General features: G+C 44.8%; 1 protein-coding gene across 4 annotated transcripts in view; it reads left to right on the forward strand.

Moving 5' to 3' along the window:
- Positions 1–23,356, forward strand: part of Med24 (mediator complex subunit 24) — a 33,521-nt gene that overhangs the window by 954 nt on the left and 9,211 nt on the right. The window contains exons 1-14 of one of the 4 annotated variants that reach the window (XM_076871742.2): positions 9,342–9,391; positions 9,864–10,030; positions 10,116–10,198; positions 17,539–17,577; positions 17,992–18,065; positions 18,415–18,647; positions 18,783–18,839; positions 20,192–20,303; positions 20,442–20,592; positions 20,862–20,975; positions 21,509–21,556; positions 21,981–22,063; positions 22,329–22,415; positions 22,989–23,100. In XM_076871742.2, coding sequence (XP_076727857.1) covers positions 9,901–10,030; positions 10,116–10,198; positions 17,539–17,577; positions 17,992–18,065; positions 18,415–18,647; positions 18,783–18,839; positions 20,192–20,303; positions 20,442–20,592; positions 20,862–20,975; positions 21,509–21,556; positions 21,981–22,063; positions 22,329–22,415; positions 22,989–23,100 — 1,323 coding nt within the window. In that variant the 5' untranslated portion in view covers positions 9,342–9,391; positions 9,864–9,900. Of the gene's footprint in view, positions 1–9,341; positions 9,392–9,863; positions 10,038–10,115; positions 10,199–17,538; positions 17,578–17,991; positions 18,066–18,414; positions 18,648–18,782; positions 18,840–20,191; positions 20,304–20,441; positions 20,593–20,861; positions 20,976–21,508; positions 21,557–21,980; positions 22,064–22,328; positions 22,416–22,988; positions 23,101–23,356 lie in introns of those variants that run through there. The other 3 variants (XM_076871740.2, XM_076871743.2, XM_076871741.2) reach the window with 3 other exon arrangements.

The raw sequence follows: 23,356 nt of genomic DNA on the forward strand, positions 1-23,356 counted from the left end.
TTGTATGACCTTGAACAAATCACCACTGCGACGGGGGTAGAGTTACCTCCAGTTAAAAATGAGAGGATTGGGCAGGTGAATCCTAGGGTCCTCTTAACTATGTTTTTAATCCTTCGGGAGAATCATTCTCCTTAACCACCTTTCCTCATTTCTAACATTAATACTCGTCGTCTGCCTCCCCTTTCAAACTACACCCTTCTCAGTAGGGGCTCTTTGTATTCAAGGCCACCTGCCATTTCCCTAACAATCTGCTCCCCGGGCTGAGCTTCTAAGAGGTCAAGACTTGCCATAATCCCTCATCTCCCAGCTTTACTGACGTGGTATTTCCTCCCATGTTTGCCCCACCAAAATCCAAATGGTACCAGGGCCAACCTAAGGAAAAGGGAGGGCTGCGTACACATAGATCCCTTTCCCGGAAGAAGAGGTCTCCACTGCAGCCCCACCCCCCTACACACACACACACACACACACACACACACACGAGCGAGTGTGCGCGCGCGCGTACACACACACCTGCATTCATGGACATAAAACCATGCCAGTGACGCCAGAGCCCCTTTCATCTCAGGACCTCTTAGCGCCAGGCAGAGGTCTAATTACTCTAGCACCCCCCCTCTGGCCCCGCCGGTTCCCCCGCTGTCATTAGCCCAGTTTTACCAGCGGGGGCCACAAACTTCCCACGGTTCCCAGGGCGGGGCACTGCCTTCACAGGCTGTTCTTGGGGAGGAGAGAGAGAGAGAGAGAGAGAGAGAGAGAGAGAGAGTGTGTGTGTGTGTGTGTGTATGTATGTATGAGGTGGGGGGAGTGCGGACTGCTCTGCTCATCGCCCAGTTTATACTGGGCAGAATCACTTGCTGAGTTGAGGTTCTGACCAACAGCCTATCCAAGTTCGGCTCCCTTTGCCCATCTTAGTCTTAGCCACCTCCATTCTCTGATGGAACCACTTCTCTTACAGCGAGTGTTAGGGTTTGCAATACATAACAGAGGAGAGGATTCCTTTCTTGGAGCCCCTGAGACCATGAGGATGAGAAGGGCAGCTGGGCTGACACACCCATGGGGTGTGCAGTTAATTGGTGGTGATGAGGGCGATGTAATAGGTGAAGGGCACCTGCGGTGTGCAGTGGCAGCTGCAGTGGGGAATTGAGGTTGCAGTGTGCAGAATCAGCACGCAGTAAGGGCACCTGTGTTCAGTCTGGGCTCAGAGCAAACATTCAACAGCTGCAGTGTGGGGCGGAAGGCTGCAGTGTGAAGTCAGTGCAGTGTGCAGTGTAGGTGCTTCGAGGGTGGCTGCCTGCCAATTGATGCCACCTCATCAGTGATCAGGTTTGACTGAAACCCTGGGGAGCAAGGCTGCAGCGTGCATGCTCTATCCTGCATGAAAATAGTTTCTCCAGTCCAGGCTGCCCTGGAACTTGGGAGGCAACCTGGGTGCATGAGATACACATTTATATTTTGTCTCGACCAGGTAAAAATAGGAGGGAACAGAGAGGCCCAGCAGTCATCTGGATTAGGGCAGGGGTGAGGAATCCAGAAGGAGAAGATGAAGGTGCTATTGTTTTTGTTTCCCTTCTATTCTCTCTCTCTCTCTCTCTCTCTCTCTCTCTCCACCACATCTGTCTTTGATGCAGTGTCCTAAAAATACTGGGCGGGGGAGACTTTCTGAAATCCTAGATGCCCTCCTCCCCAAAGAAATACTAAAGCCAGGGCTAAAAAAATGAAATGCCTCAAGATCTACCTCCCTCCAGCCCCTGCTAGGGACAGAGTGGGGTAACTCGAACCCTTCCCATCTTCTCCTGACCTCTCCCTTTTTCCTGATTTCCCAATAGGGTCTGGTAACAGACCTGGGTGTTAAATGAAGGGCAAAATGAAGGGCACACTGCCTCCAGAACAGGTGTCTCATCAGATGCCCAGATCCAACCCAAGTCTGGGCTTATAGCCCCTATCCCTGTGTTGCATCCTCCTCTTCCCACCCGGTCACCCTGCCCACCTGTTTCCTGAAGCTTCTAGCTCTTCTCAGATTCAAATTCAGTTCATCCCCAGCTCCTGTTCCCTTCTTGCTATGAAACCCCTCACCTAGACCATCCCCTCCCATCCCTGATACTCTGTTTCTGGGCACGCCCAGCTCCTATGGGGAGAGCCAGAGGGTGGGGTATGAATGTGAATGGTTAGGGACCCTCCAAGCGGGGATAAATCTGACGGTCCCCCTCCTTTCCACTCCAGCTTAGATTTTGGTTGCCAAGGAGGCAGCAGGAACAGACTGTTCTCTGGGCTCTAGTAGGAGCAGCCATGCCCAGGCCCCTCCCTCTCTCTTTCGCTTCTCTCCCTCCCTTCCTCCCAGACTGTTGCTAGGAAGCACCCCAAGATTTCTTGAGGATCTAACCCCTCTCAGCCAGAGGACCCAGATATCTTTCTGAAGAGATTCCTCCTTTCTTTCTGAAGAGCATCCTTCACCTCTGCCAAGAAGCACCATACATCTTTGACACTTTGGGAAAACAGGACAAGCCTCTGCCAGGTAGCCCTGGAGCTAACTCTGTGGCCTGAACCTTAATAATTTCCCTTCCCTATCTCATTATTTATTTGTTTATTTGGTGCTGGGGATGAACCCAGGGCCACACTCACACTAAACATGATCTCTACCATTGAACTACACTACCAGTGCCCCTACTGCATCTTGACCTCCTGGACTTTGGGTAATGTCAACAAGTAATAAGTGTCCAGCAGACACCCCTTCACTCTGTAAACACAGCCCCTCTTATTAGGGGTGCTCTGGAAAACTCAGGAAACTATGGTACCACCAGCTAAGAGAACATAAAACTTGGATGCTTTTCCCCTTTAATGATCTCCTAATCAAGAATAAATGATGCTTGGATAAAAAAAGAAAAAGAAGAAGAAGAGATGAAAATGGAGGAGGAAATTAAGTTTGGGGGGCAGCTGGGCATGATGGCACATATCTGTAATCCCAGTGATTTGCAGAGGCTGAGGCAGGAGGATCGAAAGTTCAAAACCAGCCTCAGCAACTTAGTGAGGCCCTAAGTACTTTAACAAGACCCTGTCTCAAAATTTAAAAAAAAAAAAAAAAGAATAAATAAGAAAGGCTGGGGGTGTGGCTCAGTTGTAAAGCACCCTAGATTTACTTGCCAGCACCAAAACAAATATACAACAACAACAAAAGAGTAAAATAGCCCCTTATTCCTCCCCTATCACCTTTGTCTCATTAAACACCCTAGCTATGAATCATCAAAGAGGGAGTCAGGGGAAGGATCACATCTGGTGGAGCATTGCTTTTGGTAGTAGAAGCAAGAAATGGAAAAAGAAGCAGGCATCTGTCTTTTAGGGATTCTCCTACCTTTATTTTTAAATTTGACACTTTTTTTTTTTTTTTTTTTTATTCCAGTAATGGGAGCTGACTCAGGGCTTCAAAAATACTAGGCAAGTGCTTTACTACTGAACTACATCCTCAAACATTTCCAAACAGGGTCTTATTAAGTGTTTTTCATGCACTTATCCTGCCTCAGCCTCCTTAGGTAGCTGGGATTACAGCTGTACACCACCATTACCAGTGACCAGTCTTTCTTTCTTTCTTTTTTTTTTGGGCGGGGGGGGGGGGCGGGCAGGGAGTATTGAGGATTGAACTCAGGGGCACTCAACCACTGAGCCATATCTCCAGCCCTGTTTTGTATTTTATTTAGAGACAGGGTCTCACTGAGTTGCTTAGTGTCTCTCCATTGCTGAAGCTGGCTTTGAATTTGCAATCCTCCTGACTCAGCCTGTGGAGCTGCTGGGGGATTACAGGCGCGTACCACTGTGCCCAGCAATTTTTTTAAAAATTTATGTCAGATATTGCATCCCCCAATTGTTCCCAGTCTCTGGTTTTATTTCCCCACAGAACCCCCTCAACTTACCTTTGTCAGGAGAGCACCTGGTGTGGTGGCGCACGCCTGTAATCCTAGCATTTTGGGAGGCTGAGGCAGGAGGATCACAAGTTCAAAGCCAGCCTCAGCAATTTAACAAGGCCCTAAGCAATACTGTCTCAAAATTAAATATATATATATACACACATACACACACACATGGGTGGGGTGCTGGAGATATAGCTCAGTGGTTAACCTCTTGGGTTCAACACTTGGTACCAAAAAAAAAAAAAAAAAGGAGAGCAGAGAAGAGAAGAGGGAGCAGTCTCCTTTACCATCAGAATTGGGGCTTACTATTCTGAAGTCCTGCCTTTCCAGTTAGTGGAGAGGATGGGACACTCCTGTATGGAGGTATAAAATAGACTCCAAAGTCTGTGGTACGTTCTTGTAATCCCAGCTATTCTGGAGGCTGAGGCAGAAAGATTGCAAGTTTGGGACCAGTCTCAGCAGTTTACTGAGAGCTTGACTCAAAATAAAAAATAAAAAGGGCTGGCAATGTGGGATTGGGCTGGCTTAGAGGTAGAGTGCACTTGCCTAGTATGCATGAGGCACTGGGTTCAATCCTCAGCACCACATGAAAATAAAATGAACCTTGTGTCCATCCACCTATAACTAAAATAATAATAATAATAATATAAAAAAAGGGCTGGCTATGTGGCTCAGTGGCAGAGCACCCCGGGGTTCAATGGGGTTCAATTCACAGTACAAGGGGAAAAAAGTGTCGAATGAATAAAGGTAGAAGAAACCCTGAAAGACAGCCAGGAAAAGTAGAGTGGCTCTCAGGGCCTGGAGCAGGTGCAATATGCAGGAAATGCAGGCTCCTCTCCCTTCCCTGATACTGTCAGGCTTCAGGATCACTACACCTTTCTTCCCTGCTGTGCGGGGAATGTGGAGAGGGTGGGTGTCCTCCAAGGTATTAGAGAGGGTTGGTTCAAATTCTGCCTTTCTTGAAACAGTGTGAAGACAGAGATAGGGATCTGAGAGTCTAAGGGCTGTCCTTGGGGCTTTGCTTGAGGTTATAGACATTTCACAGGTCTCTTATCTGTGATTTCTTCCTCCAGATAAATAGAAAGCAGGGATTTTTTTTTTTTTTTTCTTAATACTAGGGATTGAACTGAGGGATGCTTAACCACAGATCCCCAGCCCCAACCCATTTTATCTTTTATCTCTATCTTTTATTTTGAGACAGGATCTCACCAAATTGCTTTGAGTCTTGCAAAATTGCTGAGACTGACCTTGAATTTGTGATTCTCCTACCTCAGCCTCCCAAATCTCTGGGATTACTGGTGTGAGCCACCACACCTGGTGAAAGCAGGGATTTTGATTTGGGAACTGGTAGGGAGAGGAAACAGCTTTGGAGCCATCCGTGTAGGAGTGTATGGTAACAACTCTCTTTTCCCATTCACCTGCGGGTCATAGTTGGGGGACCCAGGAAAGCTTCCAGAGGAAATTGTTCTACCTTGGGGACAGGAATGACTCAATTTCCTTCTGGAGCGAAAGGAAGCTATAAAGCTCTGTTTCTTATAAGCTTACTGATAATTTCAGTGTTTGGGGGGTCTAGACTCTTGCCTCTTTTCCTGGATAGCCTAGATAAAGAATGTCCCCTTCCCCTTGAGAACTCCAAAGCCTATTTCTTCCAGCCTCTTACCAGACCCTGGCTTAGCTGCTTTCTTGCCATCATTTTGTGTGTGTGTGTGGTGCATGTGAGGCAAGCACTCTATCAACTGAGCTATATCCCCAGAACTTTTGATGCCAGTGATGCCGTTCTTTTATTATTATTATTATTATTTATTTTAGTTGTAGATGGACACAATACATTCATTTTATTTATTTTTATGTGGTGTTGAGAATCAAACTCAGTGCCTCACACATGCCAGTGGAGAGCTCTACCACTAAGCCACAACCTCAGCCCTTGCCACCATTTTTTTATGTTTATTTTTTAGAAGTAGTTGAACACAACACATTTATTTATTTATTTATTTATTTATTTATTTCTATGTGGTGCTGAGGATCGAACCCAGGGCCTAGCACGTACTAGAGGAGCACTCTACCGCTGAGCCACAACCCCAGCCTCTTGCTACCATTCTTGATGTTGCCAGGTCACTCTGCCTGTTTGACTTCTGCCTGCCCCTCCCCTCCAGCTAGACCCTTTCCTGTTGGGACCAATCAACAAGGTGAAAATGTTGGGGCTCAGGGGTGGGAAAGCAGAGGTGGGAGCCCAGCCTTGTTGGTGCTGAGAGACAGCCAAGGACAGTGGAAAGTTAGGAGGGGACTTTAAGGGAGTGTTCAGGCGACACTTCCTTTTAATCCAAAGAGGACTTCAGCATCTTTTCTGATCCTCTGGAAGATTTTTGTGAAGTCTTGTTCCTATGGTGGGCAAGGCAGAGAGCTTAAGAGGATCCCCAGGAAGATACTGTGTTGCATGGGTAGAGGTGACATAGGGAAAAGCTGTCTCTGATATTTACAGAGTAAAGAGTAGAAAGTAGAAAAGAGTCAAAGTAGAGAAATTGAAAATAGCCCTTGCCCAGAACTAAGGGAGTCCTTGAATAGGAATCTGGTCCTTGAGGAACCCTGCCAAGACTAGAGAAAGGACTGCTTGTGAGAGGTAGGGTGACAGGGAAGGCAGATGACTTGACTACAACAGTTGCCTTCCCATCACTATGAAATGGGGAAGAGGCATTTCCTTAAAAATCTTCCAGGCTTCCTGCCAGAGGGCATGGTTTGAGCTCAGATTATTACTATCCTCAGGGTCCAAATATTTCCCCCTCCCAGGTGGACCGGAGTCAAGACCCACTAACTCAGTGAGGTCAAGTGCAGTCACCACATTAGCATCTTCTCTCCAGGAAGGACAGTTTGGGCTATGAGGGATGGGATAGTAAGTAGCACAGGATCCAGGAATGGCCCAAGGCTGGGGGGCTTAGGCTTCTGTAATAGAAAAGGAATAGGAAGTGGGGGTAGGCAAAGGTGGAGTGAGGGTCCTGGGAGAAAAAGGGAAATCAGCTATATGAGAGACTACAGAGAATTAGGGCTTGTAGTGGTGTCTGGTGTGTGTGTTGCGGGGAGGGTTTCTGGGGGAACCTGGAGGTTAAGCATGAGGAGTATGGATTCTCCCTCCTTCATGCTTTTAATACTTTAGCTACACAACTGTCTTGTATAAACACTCTTCCCTAGTAGTGTCACTTGGGAAGGCACAAAGGGAACAGAATGGGGGGGAATGTGGGTGAGTAGAGTGGGGAAGGCCATAGGAAGTATCAATCTTAGAGGGACATACTGTGGCCCTCCTGCCCTTTGGACAGTATTCCTATCTTCCCTTTAGACCATGCTCCAGAAAACCAGGATTATGTTATTATCTGCCCACATAGCTACAAGGTTACTTTCAGAGCTTGAGTGGGATGCTCTTCTGGAATCATCCAGATTTTCCTTCAAAAGGTGACCTAGGAGGAGCCAGTTGTGGTGGTGTACATCTGTAATTCCATTTATATGTTTTTTTGTTTTTTTTTTTTTGGTGCTTGGGATTGAATCCAGGGCCTTGTGCATGTGAGGTAAGCACTCTACCAACTGACCTACAACCCCAGCCCTCCTCTTACTTGGGAGGCTAGGATAGGATTGTGGGTTAGAGGTCAGCCTGGGCTACATAGTCAAAATCTGTCTTAAAGAGAGAGAGAGAGAGAGAGAGAGAGAGAGAGAGAGAGAGAGAGAAAGAAAGATGGAGACTAGACTCATGTGTTGGGATATCATGCTCTTCAGAACATGGGTTTGGGAGGAATGACAGATCATTGGTGGCAGGCCTCCATGTTATTCTTGTATCTGGTTGTTCATAGAACAGGAAAGGCATGGGGGATTTGAGAAGGGACGCTCAGACATCCATACCAGAGTTGGATAACATTTGGTTTTGGGTTTCCCACTGGAGGGAAACAAGCAAAAGCTGTAGACATAATAAACTACAATATGGTTCTTAGGAATAAAGAGAGTTTTAAAAATGAACTTCAAAAAGCTCTAGATTTTTAGGGAAAAATTTGAAGATAGTTGAGGGTCTCCACATACTTGGAGACCTTTTTCTTTTACCTTCTGTGCTATGAATGGAACCCAAGGCTTTATGCAAGTTTTTACCACTGGCCTCCACACCGGCTTCCAATTTTTCTTTTATTAATATCCTGATATTAGTATGTTACAGTTATAACCTTTAATTAAATTCCATGCTTTATCAGATTTCCTTAGTTTTTTTTTCTTCCTTTTCTTTTTACTGGAGATTGAACCCTGAACCTCAAACATGCTAGGCAAACACTCTACCACTGAGTTACAAGCCAACCATTTTTTGGGGGGTAGTACCAGGGATTGAACTCAGGGTCACTCAACCACTGAGCCACATCCCCAGCCCTATTTTGTATTTTATTTAGAGACAGAGTCTCACTGAGCTGCTTAGCGCCTTGCCATTGCTGAGGCTGGCTTTGAATTTGTGATCCTCCTGCCTCAGCCTCTGCAGCCTCTGGGATTACAGGTGTGACCACCGCGCCTGGCACAACCCAACCATTTATATTTTTATTTTTTAAAAATTTTAATTGTAGATGGACACAATACCTTTATTTTATTTATTTTTTATGTGGTACTGAGGATCGAACCCAGTGCCACACACATGCTAGGCAAGTGTTCTACCCCTGAGCCACAATCGCAGCCCCTATTTTTTGTTTTGACCCAGGATGTTGCTAAGTTGCCCAGCCTGTCCTTATATTTTCAATCCTCCTATCTTGGCCTCCCAAGTCACCGGACTTAGAGGCATGTGCCACCGTGCCCAGTAAGATTTTCTTTAATATTCTTTTTCTGTCCCAGGATCTCATTCACGGTACCACATTACCTCATCACGTTTCCCTAGGTCCTTTTGGACAGTTTCTTAGATTTTACTTGGTTTAGTGACCTTAACCTGCATGCAAGCAGTATGCATAGCCTGGAGATTCTGGGAGAACTGTCAGATTTTAGAGTGAGGTAGTGATGTGTGCAACTACTACGCCTCAGTGTCACTTCTGAAATACAGGTGTGGAAATGAGAACTCTGGTGGTGCCAGAGCTTTGGAGTGAGTGGGTGAATAGGGCAAAGCCGAAAAAGAACGTGTTACTGAGCATAATATGCTTGCAGTGCCTACTAACTAGGAGTGTCAGAATGCAGTTGAGGGTCCGGTAGACAGTGACGTCATTGGACAACGCCTGGTTGCTTGCCTAGCCTCTGAATCTCTTGATGCCTCAGCTCCTTGATGTTGTCCTTTGAAGGAGAGAAAGGCCCACTAGATTAATTCCGTAGTTTTCCCGCTAGTTTAGACATACGAGACCCGGGTCGAACGAACTACAATTTCCAGAAGACACTGCGGCGGGAGCCTGTCTCTTGCTGCATTCTCATTGGTTAGTATCTGGTATCCCCAGCCAATAGAAAACGAGTTCCTTCATAGGTGCCAAAATGGCGTTGCCTAAGATCTAGAACTCGATTGTATGGTAGGCTTAAATTTCGGGTGGTAGTGGATGAAATGGAAATGGGGAATTATAATTTCAGGAGAAGATGGGGAAAAGAGGGCTGTCACGATTTGGGGTGGTATGGCTGAGGGACACAGCGAGAGCTAAGGGCGTAATGAGACAACCGGAGCTGGGTTAACCCCTTCCTGCCCTCTGTTAGTTTTTGTATCAGCCCCTTTGACACTCTCTTTTTTATTTTTCCATATTTTTTACTGGTGCATTATAGTTATATATAATGTGACACCTTCTTTTAGTGCCCCAGTTTAAGGGAGGATGGTTCAGGAGGGGAGATCTTGACAGGATCTCTGCCTTGCACCCTTTCTCTTTTATTTTTCCGTCCGGTTCTTTTGCCTTGCTTTATTTTCCCGAATCTCCTTTCTGATTAACTCTGTCTTCCCTGTTCTTGACTTCAGCACCTCATCCCTTCTCTCTTTCCATTTCTTTTACCTCAAAGCTGGCGACTGTCGGCCTCGCCTCCTCAGAGTGAAGTCATGAAGGTGGTGAACCTGAAGCAAGCCATTTTGCAAGCCTGGAAGGAGCGATGGAGTGACTACCAATGGGCAATCAACATGAAGAAATTCTTTCCCAAAGGAGCCACCTGGGACATTCTCAACCTGGCAGGTCTCAAGTAAAGCGAGAAGGATGGATGGGAGGAATAAACCCCCAAAAGCAACCACTCAGTCTTACATTGTTATTTCCCTTGCAGAAGCACTTTTGGAGCAGGCCATGATTGGACCTTCCCCTAATCCTCTCATCCTGTCTTATCTGAAGTATGCCATTAGTTCCCAGGTAAACTGCCCCCATCCCCCAAAGAGTGAGGGTTTTAGAGGTAAAACACTTGGAATGCAGTTGTCAGTTTACACTTTTTAAGTGAATTTGAATAGAGTACTTTCTGAACTGCACTTTTCTTGCAAACATAATAACTCATTTATCTTGATGAATATTACATTCAGTTTACCAATAAGTGTTTACCAATGCTGCCAGGTATGGTGGCACAAGCTTGTAATCCCAGCTGCTCAGGAGGCTGAGGAAGGAGGATATGGAGTTCAAGGTGAACCTCAACAATGTAGCCAGACCCTAAGCAACTTAGGACCCTGTCTCAAAATAAAAAGAGCTGGGGATGTAGCTCAGTGGTTCAATCCTAGTACCCCCTACCCGGAAAAAAAAAAAAAAGTATTTGCAAATGCTTAAAAAAAAAAAAAAAGTGTTTGCAAATGCTTATATTTGCCAGACAGTGCTAACTCCTGGGGACATAACTATAAACAAGAGCTGATCTCAGTACATAAGGAATGTAGTGGGTAATAACAGATGTTTAATCAATCACAGAATATATTTATGATAAAGAGTATAGGTACTATGGGAGTACACAGAAGGGGTACCAATTTCGGTCTGAGCAGTCAGGGAAGGCTTTCTGGAAGAAGTGATGTTTAAGCCATTTTAAACTATTCAGGCTTAAGACCTGAATGTTTTGTAAGAACCAGGCAGATTGATGAAAGTGTATAAAGCAAAGAGAAAAATGTGTGCAAAGTCTGAGAGGCAGAAATCACATGGTGTTTTTTTTTTTTTTTAATATTTTTTTAGTTGTAGATGGACACAATATCTTTATTTATTTATATTTATGTGTTTCTGAGTTTTGAACCTAGCGCCTCATGCATGCAGGACAAGTGACCTACCACTGAGCTATAACCCCAGTCCCCTCATGGTATTTTTAAGAACTGAAAATAATTTGTTATGGCCAGGGCAGCATTTTTGCTTTCAGGACTCCTTTGTTTTCTTAAAAATTATTATTATTTTTAAAATTTTTGTTTTAGTTATAGATGGACACAATATCTTTGTTTCTTTATTTTTATGTGGTGCTGAGGTTTGAATCCAGTGCCTCACATGAGCAAGGCAAGTGCTCTGCCACTGAGCCACAACCCCCGCTCTCTTAAAAATTATGACTCTCACAAACCTTTTGTTTATGTGCATCATATATATTCATATTATCTGATAAATATTTCTTATGTTTCTCAGTTTTTAATTTATGAATTCACTTAAAAGTAAAAAAAAATTTGCGTATTTTCCCCCATTACATATTAACGTAAAAAAACATTAAGATGAATAATAACCATATTTTTCAAAACAAAAAAATTAGTAAGGAAAAGGCACTGTTGCCACATGGAGGCATGTACGCCTGGAATTCCAGCGACTCTTAGAAGGCTTAGGTAGGAAGATTGCAAGTTTGGGCCAGCCTCAGTTATTTAGCAAGACCCTATCTCAATAAAAAATACAAAGGTCTGGGAATATAGCTCAGTGGTAGAACACCCCTGGGTGTAATCCCCAGAAAAGAAAGAAAAATAAAATGGCATTGTTTTACTTTTTTGCAAATGTAATGTCTAGGTTAAATAGACATGTGAATTCTCAAAACTGCTTCTGAATTCAATTTTTTTTTTTTTTTTTTGGTGGTACTGCAGATTAAAACACAGGGACACTTTACCACTGGCTGCATCCCCAGCCATTTTTATTTTTTATTTTATTTTGAGATAGGAGCTTGCTAAGTTCCTGAGGCTGGCCTAGAATTTGCCATTCTCCTGCCTTAGTTTTTTGAGTTGCTAAGATTATAGGTGTGTGCCATAATACCTGGATCTACAGTCAATTGTCATAATAGGCTATTTTGCTTAAAGTATATGAAGAAAATCTGATTTTACACATTAGATGTTTAATTTGAAAAGAAAAAATATTAATAAGTTTAAAGATAACTAAGGAGGCTGGGATTGTGGCTCAGCAGTGGAGTGCTCACCTAGCATGTGCAAGGCACTGGGTTTGATCCTCAGTACCACGTAAAAATAAATAAAGGAGTTGTGTCCAAATACAACTAAAAAATTTAAAAAATAAATAAAGATAACTGGATGTTTTTCTTTGATACTGTACTAAAATTTGACAGGTAATCTGAAGCCCTATCAAAGAAGATTTTACATGCTATTAACATTAGAATCCATTGATCTCTCTCTCTTGCACTTCAACTAGATCTTTTATCCAGGTATGATTTTTGCAAATCACAGATTTGTCATTTGGAAAGTATTCATGACTGATTCATATAGATACTCCAATATTGACACATTTAATTAGTGGTAGAGTGCTTGCCTGGCATGCATGAGGCACTGGGTTTGATCCTCAGCACCACATAGAAACAAAATAAAGGTATTGTGTCCATCTACAGCTAAAAATATAATAATATAAAATAAATTTTAAAAAAAAGGTCTGGGGGGCTGGCGATATAGCTCAGTTGGTAGAGTGCTTGCCTCACATGCACAAAGGCCCTGGGTTCAAACCCTAGCACCATGGGGGAAAAAAAAGAGGCAGGGCTCGGGATGTGACTCAATGGTTGAGTACTCCTGAGTTCAATCTGTGGTACTAAAAAAAAAAAAAAAAAAAGCCAAGGGAGGAGCTGGGGGAGGAAGAGCTGTTGGCTAGCATCAATCCCAAGTACTGCAAAGGAAAAAAAGAAAAGAGAAGGCAAGGGAAAGGAAGATCGATAAACAAGGAAGTTGATCAGAACAGATCCAGTGGGTTTAACAGCATGAGTTAGTTGATGACTTTAACGAGAAGGTTCACAGAGTGGTCAGAACAGAAGTGATTGGAGTGAGTTGAAGAGCACACGGAAGACGTGGGTAGAGACAGTGAGTAGCTAAGTGGAAATGTGGGGTCTACGGGAAGCTCTTTCAAAAACAGACGAATCTTGAGATGTGTAAACAGTGATGAGAAAGGCAAGAAGGAGAAAGAGGCTGAAGAGAGTAAGAAATAAATATATATGAAAGACCTTCATGACCTGTCAAGTGCTATGCAAAATCAGTAATTCGTTCTTCCTTCAGAGTCAAGAGGCTCTTTGGTTCAGTGTTGTGCCTGGAGAGGGCACTTAGGAGTAGTTGGGGCGTTGAATATGAAGAAGAGCAGAGAGGATTAGAGAGCAGCTGCAAGGTCAAGCTGGGCGAGCCACGTGTCCAGCTGGCCATGCCACTGTCCTCTAGCCTCTGGGGTTTGTGGTGGTTCAGAGCTAGCATGTTGATGGAATTAATGAGACTGGAATAGGTTAAGTCCTGCTGTGTGAAAGTTTACCACGTGGAAAGTGTTTTCAGGTCTCTGGAGCAGTGTTTTATTAATATACTTAACAAAAATTTGATGAACCTACAGAATTCACAATTTGAAGACCATAAATTAATTTTGTCTAACAACATTCCTCAAAACACGCAGAATTGGGAGTTTCTTTCCTGTAGTGTGGGGTCTCTTTTATTGGGGACAGCCAGCTCCACCTAGAGGTTGGTATCCAACAAAGTTCAGTTCTTTGCCAAGCTCTTGCTATGGGGACATCAGTTGTAGATAAACAAACACTAGCCTGGAAGGTTATGGTCATTCTGCCCAGGCAGGCTCCCAGCTTCCTGATCACTGTCAGACACTAGCTTTGGCTTCACAGTATGTCCTGCTGATGGTAGTTCTGAACACTGATTGTATTTAAGCCCTCTCTGTGTTTTGCTCCTGTTCAAGAATTCTAGTTAAAGATGTCTGAACAGAGAGCAGTCTGTTGGATGGATAATTTTTATATGTGGAGGGAAAATTCACCATACTCAGGTCATTGAAGCTGATGTAGCTTTCTTCTCAAATCTTTGGAGGCTTCTTCTCCTTAAGCGGAGACAGACAACCCAGAAGGTGGGTGATTATTCTGGTAGTTTCTATCATTGCATTCTGCTTTTTAATTTTTTTTTATTTTTATATTTTTGTGCTAGGGATTGCACTTAACCACTGAGCCAAATCCCCTGTTTTTTTTTTAATTTTGAGACAAACTTGTTCCAAGGCTGACCTGGAACTTGTGATCCTCCTACCTCAGCCTTCTGAGTCACAGGGTTATAGGTATGCACACCATATTATAATTATTTTTTAAACATTTGACAACTTGAAAGATTTTATGTATGGACTAAATTTATTCAGTATAAATTCTTTATCTCAGTATAAATTCTTTATCTGTGGCTCAGTGGCAGAGCACTTGCCTAGCATGTGTGAGACTCTGGGTTCAATTCTTAGTACCATGTATCAATAAATAAATTAAAGGTCCATTGACAGCTGAAAAAATATATTAAAAAATTTCCATCTCAATTTTTTTTTTAAATATTTATTTTTTAGGTTTAAGTGGACACAATATCTTTATTTTACATTTATGTGGTGCTGAGGATCGAACCCAGTGCCTCATGCATGCTAGGCGAGCGCTGTACCACTGAGCCACAACTCCAGTTTCTAGAATTCAACTTTTCTTTTTTTTTTTTTTAGCTGTGGTTGGACACAATATCTTTATTTTATTTATATATTTTTATGTGGTGCTGAGGATGGAACCCAGGGCCTCACACGTGTTAGGCGAGTGCTCTACCACTAAGTCACAATCCCAGCCCTAAAATTCAGCTATTTAAAGTAATGGGGGCTGGGGATGTGGCTCAAGCGGTAGCGTGCTCGCCTGGCATGTGTGCGGCCTGGGTTCGATCCTCAGCACCACATACAAACAAAGATGTTGTGTCCGCCGAGAACTAAAAAATAAATATTAAAAAAACTCTCTCTCTCTCTCTCTCTCTCCCCTCACTCTCTCTTAAAAAAAAAAAAAAAAAAAAAAACCTTAAAAAAAAAAAAAAGTAATTAAAACTTTGCTAGGAGCAGGCCCAGTGCTAGGTGCTGGAGAAACAGATATAAATTCAATACTCTTCCCAGGTCTCAGGGAACTTTCTGTTCAGGTAGAATTTCCCAAAATGTATTTTGGAAATACTAGGTAAATGAGATCCTTTGGTCAAAAAAATCTGAAGAATTTTGCTTGTTTTATCTCCAGCCATCTTAGAGATTCTCATTGTATATGAATATATTATAGTTCTGAGAAGTCCTACAATAAAGAAAGCTCTATGTAAGCTGGCTGTGATGGCGCACATCTGTAATCCTAACAATGCAGGGGGCTGAGGCCAATTTTGGTAATTTAGACCCTGTCTCAAAAGTGGTAGGGCTATAGCTCAGTGGAATAGCATTTGCCTAGCATGTACAAGGCTCAATACTACAAAAAGAAAAGGAAAGAAAAAAGAAAACTATGTTTATATGTTTAATCAAAGATTCCCAAATTTATGTTACTCAGAAGCTATGTATTAGCCGTGCATGATGGTGTATGCCTGTAGTCCCAGCAGCTTGGGAGGCTGAGATAGAAGGATTGTGAGTTTAAAGCCAGCCTCAGCAACTGATTGAGGCACTAAACAACTCAGTGAGACCCTGTCTCTAAATAAAAATATAAAAAAGGGCTGGGGATGAGGCTTAATGGTTAAGCACCCCTGGGTTCAATCCCTATTACCAAAAAAAAAAAAAAAGAGCCCTGTGTTTGTGTAATATTTGGGTTTTTTTGGGGGGAGGTATCAAACTCCAGGCCTGTGGATTATAGGCATGTAATCCCGAGCTGCTGGGATTATAGGCATACGCCACTTCACCCAGCCAAAGATACATTTTAATTTATTCTATAAATATCAAGATTGTAGTAGTCAAGTAGGCGTAGTGGTGCATGCCTGTAATCTCAAAGGTTTGGGAGGCTGAGGCATAAGGATCGCAAGTTCAAAGCTAGCTTCATTAACTTAGCAAGGCCTAAGCAACTCAGTGAGACCCTGTCTCAAATTTAAATAGATAATTAAATAAACAAATAAAGGACTCAGTGGTTAAGTGCTCCTGGGTTCAATCCTTGGTACTAAAATAAAAAAACAGATTGAGGTAATCATTGAATAAGAGTGTCCTTATCTTCAAGGAGCTCCTTGATTGTGGGAGCAGCATGTGTAATGATGGTTGTAAGGGAATTACTTGGAACATAGAGGAAAAATTTCAACTTTGGAAGCTCACTCCGTATTTCAAAGTGAAGGTAGCCCTTGTTCATCATAGATGTTTGTTTCTGTTTAGTTTCTGCCCAAATAAGATTACTCTTTCCTTTTTTCCTTCTTCCTCTCTCTTTCCCTCTCCTCCTCCTCTTTTTTTTTTTTTTCCTTCAATTGGTGCTAGAGATTGAACCTAGGGCCTCATTTATGCTAGGCAAGCATTCTACCACTGAGCTGTACCCTCAACCAAGATCACATTTTTTTTTTTCTTCCCAGTACCAGGGATTGAATCCAGAGTTTCTACCATTGAGCTTTGGTCTCAGCCCTTTTTATTTTATTTTGAGACAAGGTCTCACTAAGTTGCTGAAGCTAGCCTCAAACTTGATATCTTTCTGCCTAAGCCTCCTAGGTCACTAGGAGTACAGGTATGTACCACCACGCCCAGCTCAAATTACTCTTCATGATAGAGGTTATAGGAATAGGGCTGGGGGAGTTGTAGCCCAGTGGTAGAATGTATGCTTAGTATATACCAGGTTCTGAGTTCAATTCCCAGCACCCAAAAAAATAAAAAAAAGAAGTTATAGGAATAAAATAATATAGCCTTCACTTTTGCTGGTTCTTTTCCTTTTTTTTTTTTTTTTTTTTTGTGTGTGTGTGTATGTGTGTGGTGCTAGGAATCAAACCCAGGGCCTTGTGCATGCAAGGCAAGCACTCTACCAACTGAGCTGAGCTATATCCCTAGCCCTTGCTGGTTCTTTTACTCACTGGTAGTCATTTAAACCTTGCTTATATGGACAAGTAGCATGTGAACATGAAATATAGCACCTTTGGGTACCCCCAAACTTATCTCTTTTTTGTAGCAGGGATTAAACTCAGGGGCACTCAACCACTGAGCCACATCCCCAGCCCTTTTTTATATTTTACTAGAGACAAGGTCTTGCTGAATCGCTCAGGGCCTCGGCAAGTTGCTGAAGCTATGTTCAATCTTGGAATCCACCTGCCTCAGCCTGGGATTACTCAGTCACTGGGATTACAGGCATGCGCCACCACACCTGGCCCTAAACTTATCTCAATGGGCTTATGTTGATGGTATCATTTGCAGTGAGTCTGATAGAAGCAGAAATAGGGCAATGTATGGCATTATTATATATTGTTTAATGGGTTGAGGAGGCCTCTTGAAGGGGTCAGAGTCTCAGAGCTGCAGTAACATTAAGCATCATTGTTCCTTTTGAGTAGGAGACTAGTAATCTGAATATTTTCTTTCTTCTTTCCCTCTAGATGGTGTCCTACTCTTCTGTTCTCACAGCTATCAGTAAGGTATGAACATAACCACTCACCAGCCAGGTAGGATACAGGGGCCAGAGAGCTATGATAGTGCCAGCAAGGCCCACCTCATATGACTTGTGAAGCTGGATGCTGCCCTTACCATCAGGAAAGGAGGTCCTGGGAAGTGGGGGCTAGCAAGTAGAAGCCATCTATCTATCTATCTATTTATTTATTTATTGTGGTGCTGGGGATCGAGCCCAGGGCCTTGTGCATGCTAGATAAACACTCAACTGAGCTATATCCCCAGCTCTAGAAGCCAGTTTTTAATACGAGAAGGCTGTTGAATCTGAAACCTGAGATTGGAGGAAAGAAAAGCAGGAGTCCTACTTGTGCCACCTGTTCTATGTGTGAGATCCAGGGGTTGGCTGGGGCATCCTTGAACCTCTCTATTGTTTTTTCCCACAGTTTGATGACTTTTCCCGAGACCTGTGTATTCAGGCTTTGCTGGATATCATGGACATGTTTTGTGACCGACTGAGGTAAGGGCTGGGTGACGAGATTCTCACCCAGCATTCTCTCAAGGTATAGGAGAAGCTCCTAGCATATAGTCTGAGATCAACTCTGTGGATTCCCACATTTTTTCTACCCACCTGCCCATCCCCATGTTTTCTATTTATTCCCTTAAGTCGAAATGCCTCTTTACTTGGAATAGCTCATTTGAAATCTTGTCTGGTGGAAGGCAGCCGAGTTCGGTGTCTTCCCTAGGACTTTGCTAGCTTTCCAGCTCTCTTCCCTAGTAGGGGAGTGCCAGAGTTCTCTGGGGAACATTGGTGTGGGTCAGATTTCAGCCTCTGGATCAGAGACAGATTTCACATCCTTTCCTGGTAGCTGTCACGGCAAAGCGGAGGAGTGCATTGGGCTGTGCCGAGCCCTTCTCAGCGCCCTCCACTGGCTGCTGCGCTGCACCGCGGCCTCTGCAGAGCGGCTCCAGGAAGGAGTGGAGGCCGGCACTCCAGCCACTGGGGAGAAGCAGCTTGCCATGTGCCTGCAGCGCCTGGAGAATACCCTCAGCAGCACCAAGAATCGGGCCCTGCTGCACATCGCCAAACTAGAGGAGGCCTGTATGTCCCCTGATTACCTGTGTCACTATTCTTGTAGCTGTTCCTTTTAATTGAGAGGGGAGAGGCAGGATGCCATCCCACTTCTTTCCAGGAGGATCTGAAACCATCCCACTTCCTTTTTTCTCTCCCCATAAGCATTGCATACATCCCAGGGACTTGGGCAGGGTGGCACCCGAGCCAATCAACCAACAGGTATTTACTGAGCATTGTCGTCTGCCCAGCACTGTGCCAGGTGCTGGGGGAGGGGGGAGGGGGGCTCCCAAAGGAGCATGTGGCAGGGTCCCTGCCCTCAACAAACTTACACACTAGTGGGAAGCAAGACTAGTACATCATATGTGCAAAGAAAATTAGAGGACAAGACAACTATACCGTCTGTTCTTGTTTGTTTTCATATTACTCATCTTCTGGAAGCAAATAACTCTTGAATTTGAATATGACCTGAAATGTCCCTTTAAACTCGGTGCCTATCAGGCCTGTGTACCATCCATCTCTTCACTCGAGTTCAGATGCTAAAATGTTGGAACTTTCCAGAGCCTGAGAACAGGAAGATCTGTGGGAGGGAAGCCTTCCATCATCCCTGAGGGGTCTTGAGGCCATAGTCTTGCTTAGACTGTGGTGACTCAGGACCACCTAAGGAGCTTTTATCTTCTGATAAGTGCTAGAGTGGGTGACACCCAGTGTCCTGGGTTGGAGAGCTTAGTCTATTTATTACTTCTGTAAATATGTTTTATTGTCTGGGAATGCAAAGTCCAGAAAAAGAATTTGTGTCAAAATAGGCTATGTTGACAGTTTCTTGCCTACTTTGAACGCGTGATAAATGTTTATTGCTGGAAAGTGAATGAATATTTATTTTTAATGGATCTCAGGTCTTGTCTCCCCCCCCCCCGCCATGCTACATGGTACTCAATGGGCTGGTTGGTGCCATTATTCATGATTGGACCCTCTGGAATTGTAACTAGGATAAATGACTTATAACTAAGTGATAAACATGTAGTGCAGGCATTTAGGAGAGAGAAGGGTGGGTTAGACCAGTTGGGCAGGTTATTAAGGGAACAGAGCCATGAAGGATGTATAACTGAGGCATTTCAGAAGGGGGAGCCCTGATCATCCAGCCCAGATGAAGGGTGGGTAGTGTGTAGGATCCCAGCTTGCCCAGAGTGGAGGTGATAGCCACTACAAGGCTTGTCTTTTGAATTGGCTGCTTCTGACCCAATTTGTGGTCACTTCCATCTTTGTGCTGCTGAACTCTTGCCTCCCTCACTTCTCTCCCTCACTGCCTACATGTGCCTGCCAGTCAGTGAAGTCAATTGTGTAGCCCCTGGAAGTCAGGCCCTCGGGAATGGTTTTAAGGGACTCTGGCCTTTGATGCTCACTCCCTTCTAGTGCATGCTGCCCTCATGGCCCAGACTTCCTTGTCGTCCTCAGGGGAAGCCTCCCTGTGCGGTTTCCTGGGCCCAGGGAGTGCCACGATTGAGGAGATTGGGACCAGGCTGTGCTTCTCCTTTGTTTCCCATCATGGCTCTGCATTTCTTTCTCTCTGTCAGCCTCCTGGACTGCCATTGAGCATTCCCTCATGAAGCTTGGAGAGATCCTGGCCAGTCTCAGCAACCCCCAGCTCCGGAGCCAGGCTGAACAGTGTGGCACACTCATTAGGAGGTACCCAGCTTCCAGGGTGAAGGTGGTGAAGGGAAAGAGAGGAAATGCCCTGGGGTGTCAAGGGAAGATGTGGTACCCAGTCTGTCCTCTCGCTCTTACCTTCAGTCCCCAACACTGCCCTGTGTCTGTTCTCCTCAGCATCCCCACCATGCTATCTGTGCACTCAGAGCAGCTGCACAAGACTGGCTTTCCTACTGTGCATGCGGTGGTCTTGCTCGAGGGCACCATGAACCTCACCGGTGAGACGCAGCCCCTGGTGGAGCAGCTGATGATGGTGAAGCGCATGCAGGTGGGAGGGGCCAAGTGGCTCTCCTTTCCCTAAGGGGGGCTGGCCATTTGGGGAAGGAGGGAGGATTCTTCTGGTACTTCTTGGGAGGAATAGGTTTTCTTTTGGTCCCTGATACTAAGTGGATGCTCTGATATTAAGTGGATGACAGTCCTGTCATTTAACATTAGGTCCCTAGTCCTAATGTTGACCCAACCTGGTCCCCAGAGCCTGCAGAAGGATGAAGGGGTACAGGGCACTCTCTTATACTCCACCCTTGGATCTTCCTATAGCATATCCCCACCCCGCTTTTTGTCCTGGAGATCTGGAAAGCCTGTTTTGTGGGGCTTATTGAGTCTCCTGAGGGCACGGAGGAGCTCAAGTGGACGGCTTTCACCTACCTCAAGGTACCTGGGACATGCAAGCAACAGAGAGCCCGTCTAGGGATAGTTCTTAGGAGAAGCAGTGAAATGCTGGACATGTGCCTTCTGCTGGCATCAGACCCAGCCTGCTAAGTCCCCAGCACAAGTTCCAATTGATTATTTCCTCTGAAAGTCTTTTTAGCCCACTTGACAGGGCTCTGTTGTTTCTTGCCACAAGGTGCTGTTTAGTTTGTCATTGGTCATGTTGGTGCAGGGCAGCTGAGGGAGTCAGAGAAAGTGGTCCTGGTCCCCCTTGAAGCTTGGGTTCCACTTTTGCAAATGACATTTTTTTTGTTGAATCAGCATAAGTGAGAGGTCACCAGGTCTTTTTGGGTGAGGGGAATCAGGTGCTTGGGTGCCCATGGACTTTAAGATTGGTCTTTAATAAGAATGCTTTCATTTCCAGGGCAGTAATATTCCTGTTACTATGTCCAGGGCAGGGAATGGGGGTCCTTCAGTGGTGGGTGAAAGAGAAAAGAAATTGAAATTCCTGTTTTTCCTCCTACCTCACTCCCTAGATTCCACAGGTTTTGGTGAAGTTGAAGAAATACTGTCATGGGGACAAGGTGAGTTGGAGAAATGAGATGGCAGGATGGGAACAGCTAAGGGTATTTCTTCCCTTGAGAAACAAAGGCAAGAAGAGGGTCCCTCAGACGCTGGCTGAGCAGCAGAGTGTGTGTGCCAGGGGGAGGCTAGAATTCCATGGATGTGCTTGAGGACCTGGGAGCATCCTTGGATGCACTCCCGTGCTCCTGATAGGACACTTCTCAGTTCGGACCCTCCACAGGCTGCCCATGATGGTTGGGCAAGAGTGGACATGTGGGAGCAGTGATGCCTCCAACATTTCCCCACCCAGCTGGTGGGGCATAGTGGTGGGTGCAGCCTATTTGAGGCTCCTGTACCCAGCATGGTATCCTTGTGAGTCTACACCATAGGCTTCAGGAGGCATGGAGGATCCAAAATCCAGGGGAAGTTGCTGACTCTTTGCAGGACTTCACTGAGGATGTCAACTGTGCTTTTGAGTTCCTGCTGAAGCTCACACCCTTGCTGGACAAAGCTGACCAGCGCTGCAAGTATGAACTCCCCTACTTACCTCTATGCTACTAGAAGATGTCTGGGCCCTTCCCCTGCTCTCTATGTCAGAAGAATTTCAAGAGATCCTGTCTCCTTGTTGGTGATACAATGTTGTCAAGTATCCACAGTCATTCTGCTTGCCTTCGGGCACACCAAATTGTCTTCATCCTAAAGGAGGGAGGAGACAGGGCAGGAACCCATTGTTCCCATTCCTCAAAAGCCCTAGCTCTGTGCCCACTTCCCTCATCCTGTTTTCCCTCATAGCTGTGACTGTACAAACTTCCTCCTCCAAGAATGTAACAAGCAGGGCCTTCTGTCTGAAGCTAATTTCGCCAACCTTGTAGCCAAGCGGTAAGTACAAGTCCATTTGGGCTGCCTCAAGAGCCCTGTGACATCCCTCTGTCATGTCAGACTGGCTGCTGGTACCTTTCCCTCTTCTGTTTCAACTCTGGGTTGCAAGTGACTGGCACCATACCTTGTAACACAGGAAACCAGGGGGGAAAGAAGATGCTGACTTCAGACCAGAGTTTTACACTATTCTTTGCTGTTCTTTAACTCACCCTCTTTTGTGACCAAAGAAAAAATTCAAATTTTCAAAACAAATCTTAAATTAACTTTCAAAATAAATGTAATGACTCATGACAAATTGAAGTGATTCCAGTATCGAACACCCTTTCATAAACTTCATCCAAACGCCAAAGTTTTTTTTTTCCCCTTTTGGTGGTGCTGAAAAGAGAACCCAGGACCTTGTGCATACAAGGCAAACACTGTACCACTGAGCTACATCCCAGCCCCCCAGAATTTCTGTATGTTTCCCACTACCTCTGTGCCTCTGCTTCTGGGGTTGGACTAGGGAGTAGGGAGTGTTTGAAGAATTTCTCTTGGTTCCTGTCCCCTTCTCTTGCCAACTGGTCATGGCCATAGCTCAGCAGATCGGGAACATGCACCCCAGCAAAAGTCATCAGAAAATGCCAACATCCAGCCTAATCCCGGGCTTATCCTCCGTGCAGAACCTACTGTCACAAACATTCTCAAGGTAAGTGCATCCTTTCCTTGCCACCAGGGTCTTCCCTTTCTTTTTTTGTATCAGGGGTTGAACTCAGAGGCACTCGACCACTGAGCCACATCCCCAGCCCTATTTTTGTATTTTATTTAGAGATAACATCTCACTGAGTTGCTTAGTGCCTCACTTTTGCTGAGGCTGGCTTTGAACTCACGATCCTCCTGCCTCAGCCTCCTGAGCTGCTGGGATTATAGGCGTGTGCCACTGTGCCCAGCAGTCTTCCCTTTCT

Source organism: Callospermophilus lateralis, chromosome 11, assembly GCF_048772815.1.
Source record: "Callospermophilus lateralis isolate mCalLat2 chromosome 11, mCalLat2.hap1, whole genome shotgun sequence".
NCBI lineage: Eukaryota > Metazoa > Chordata > Mammalia > Rodentia > Sciuridae > Callospermophilus > Callospermophilus lateralis.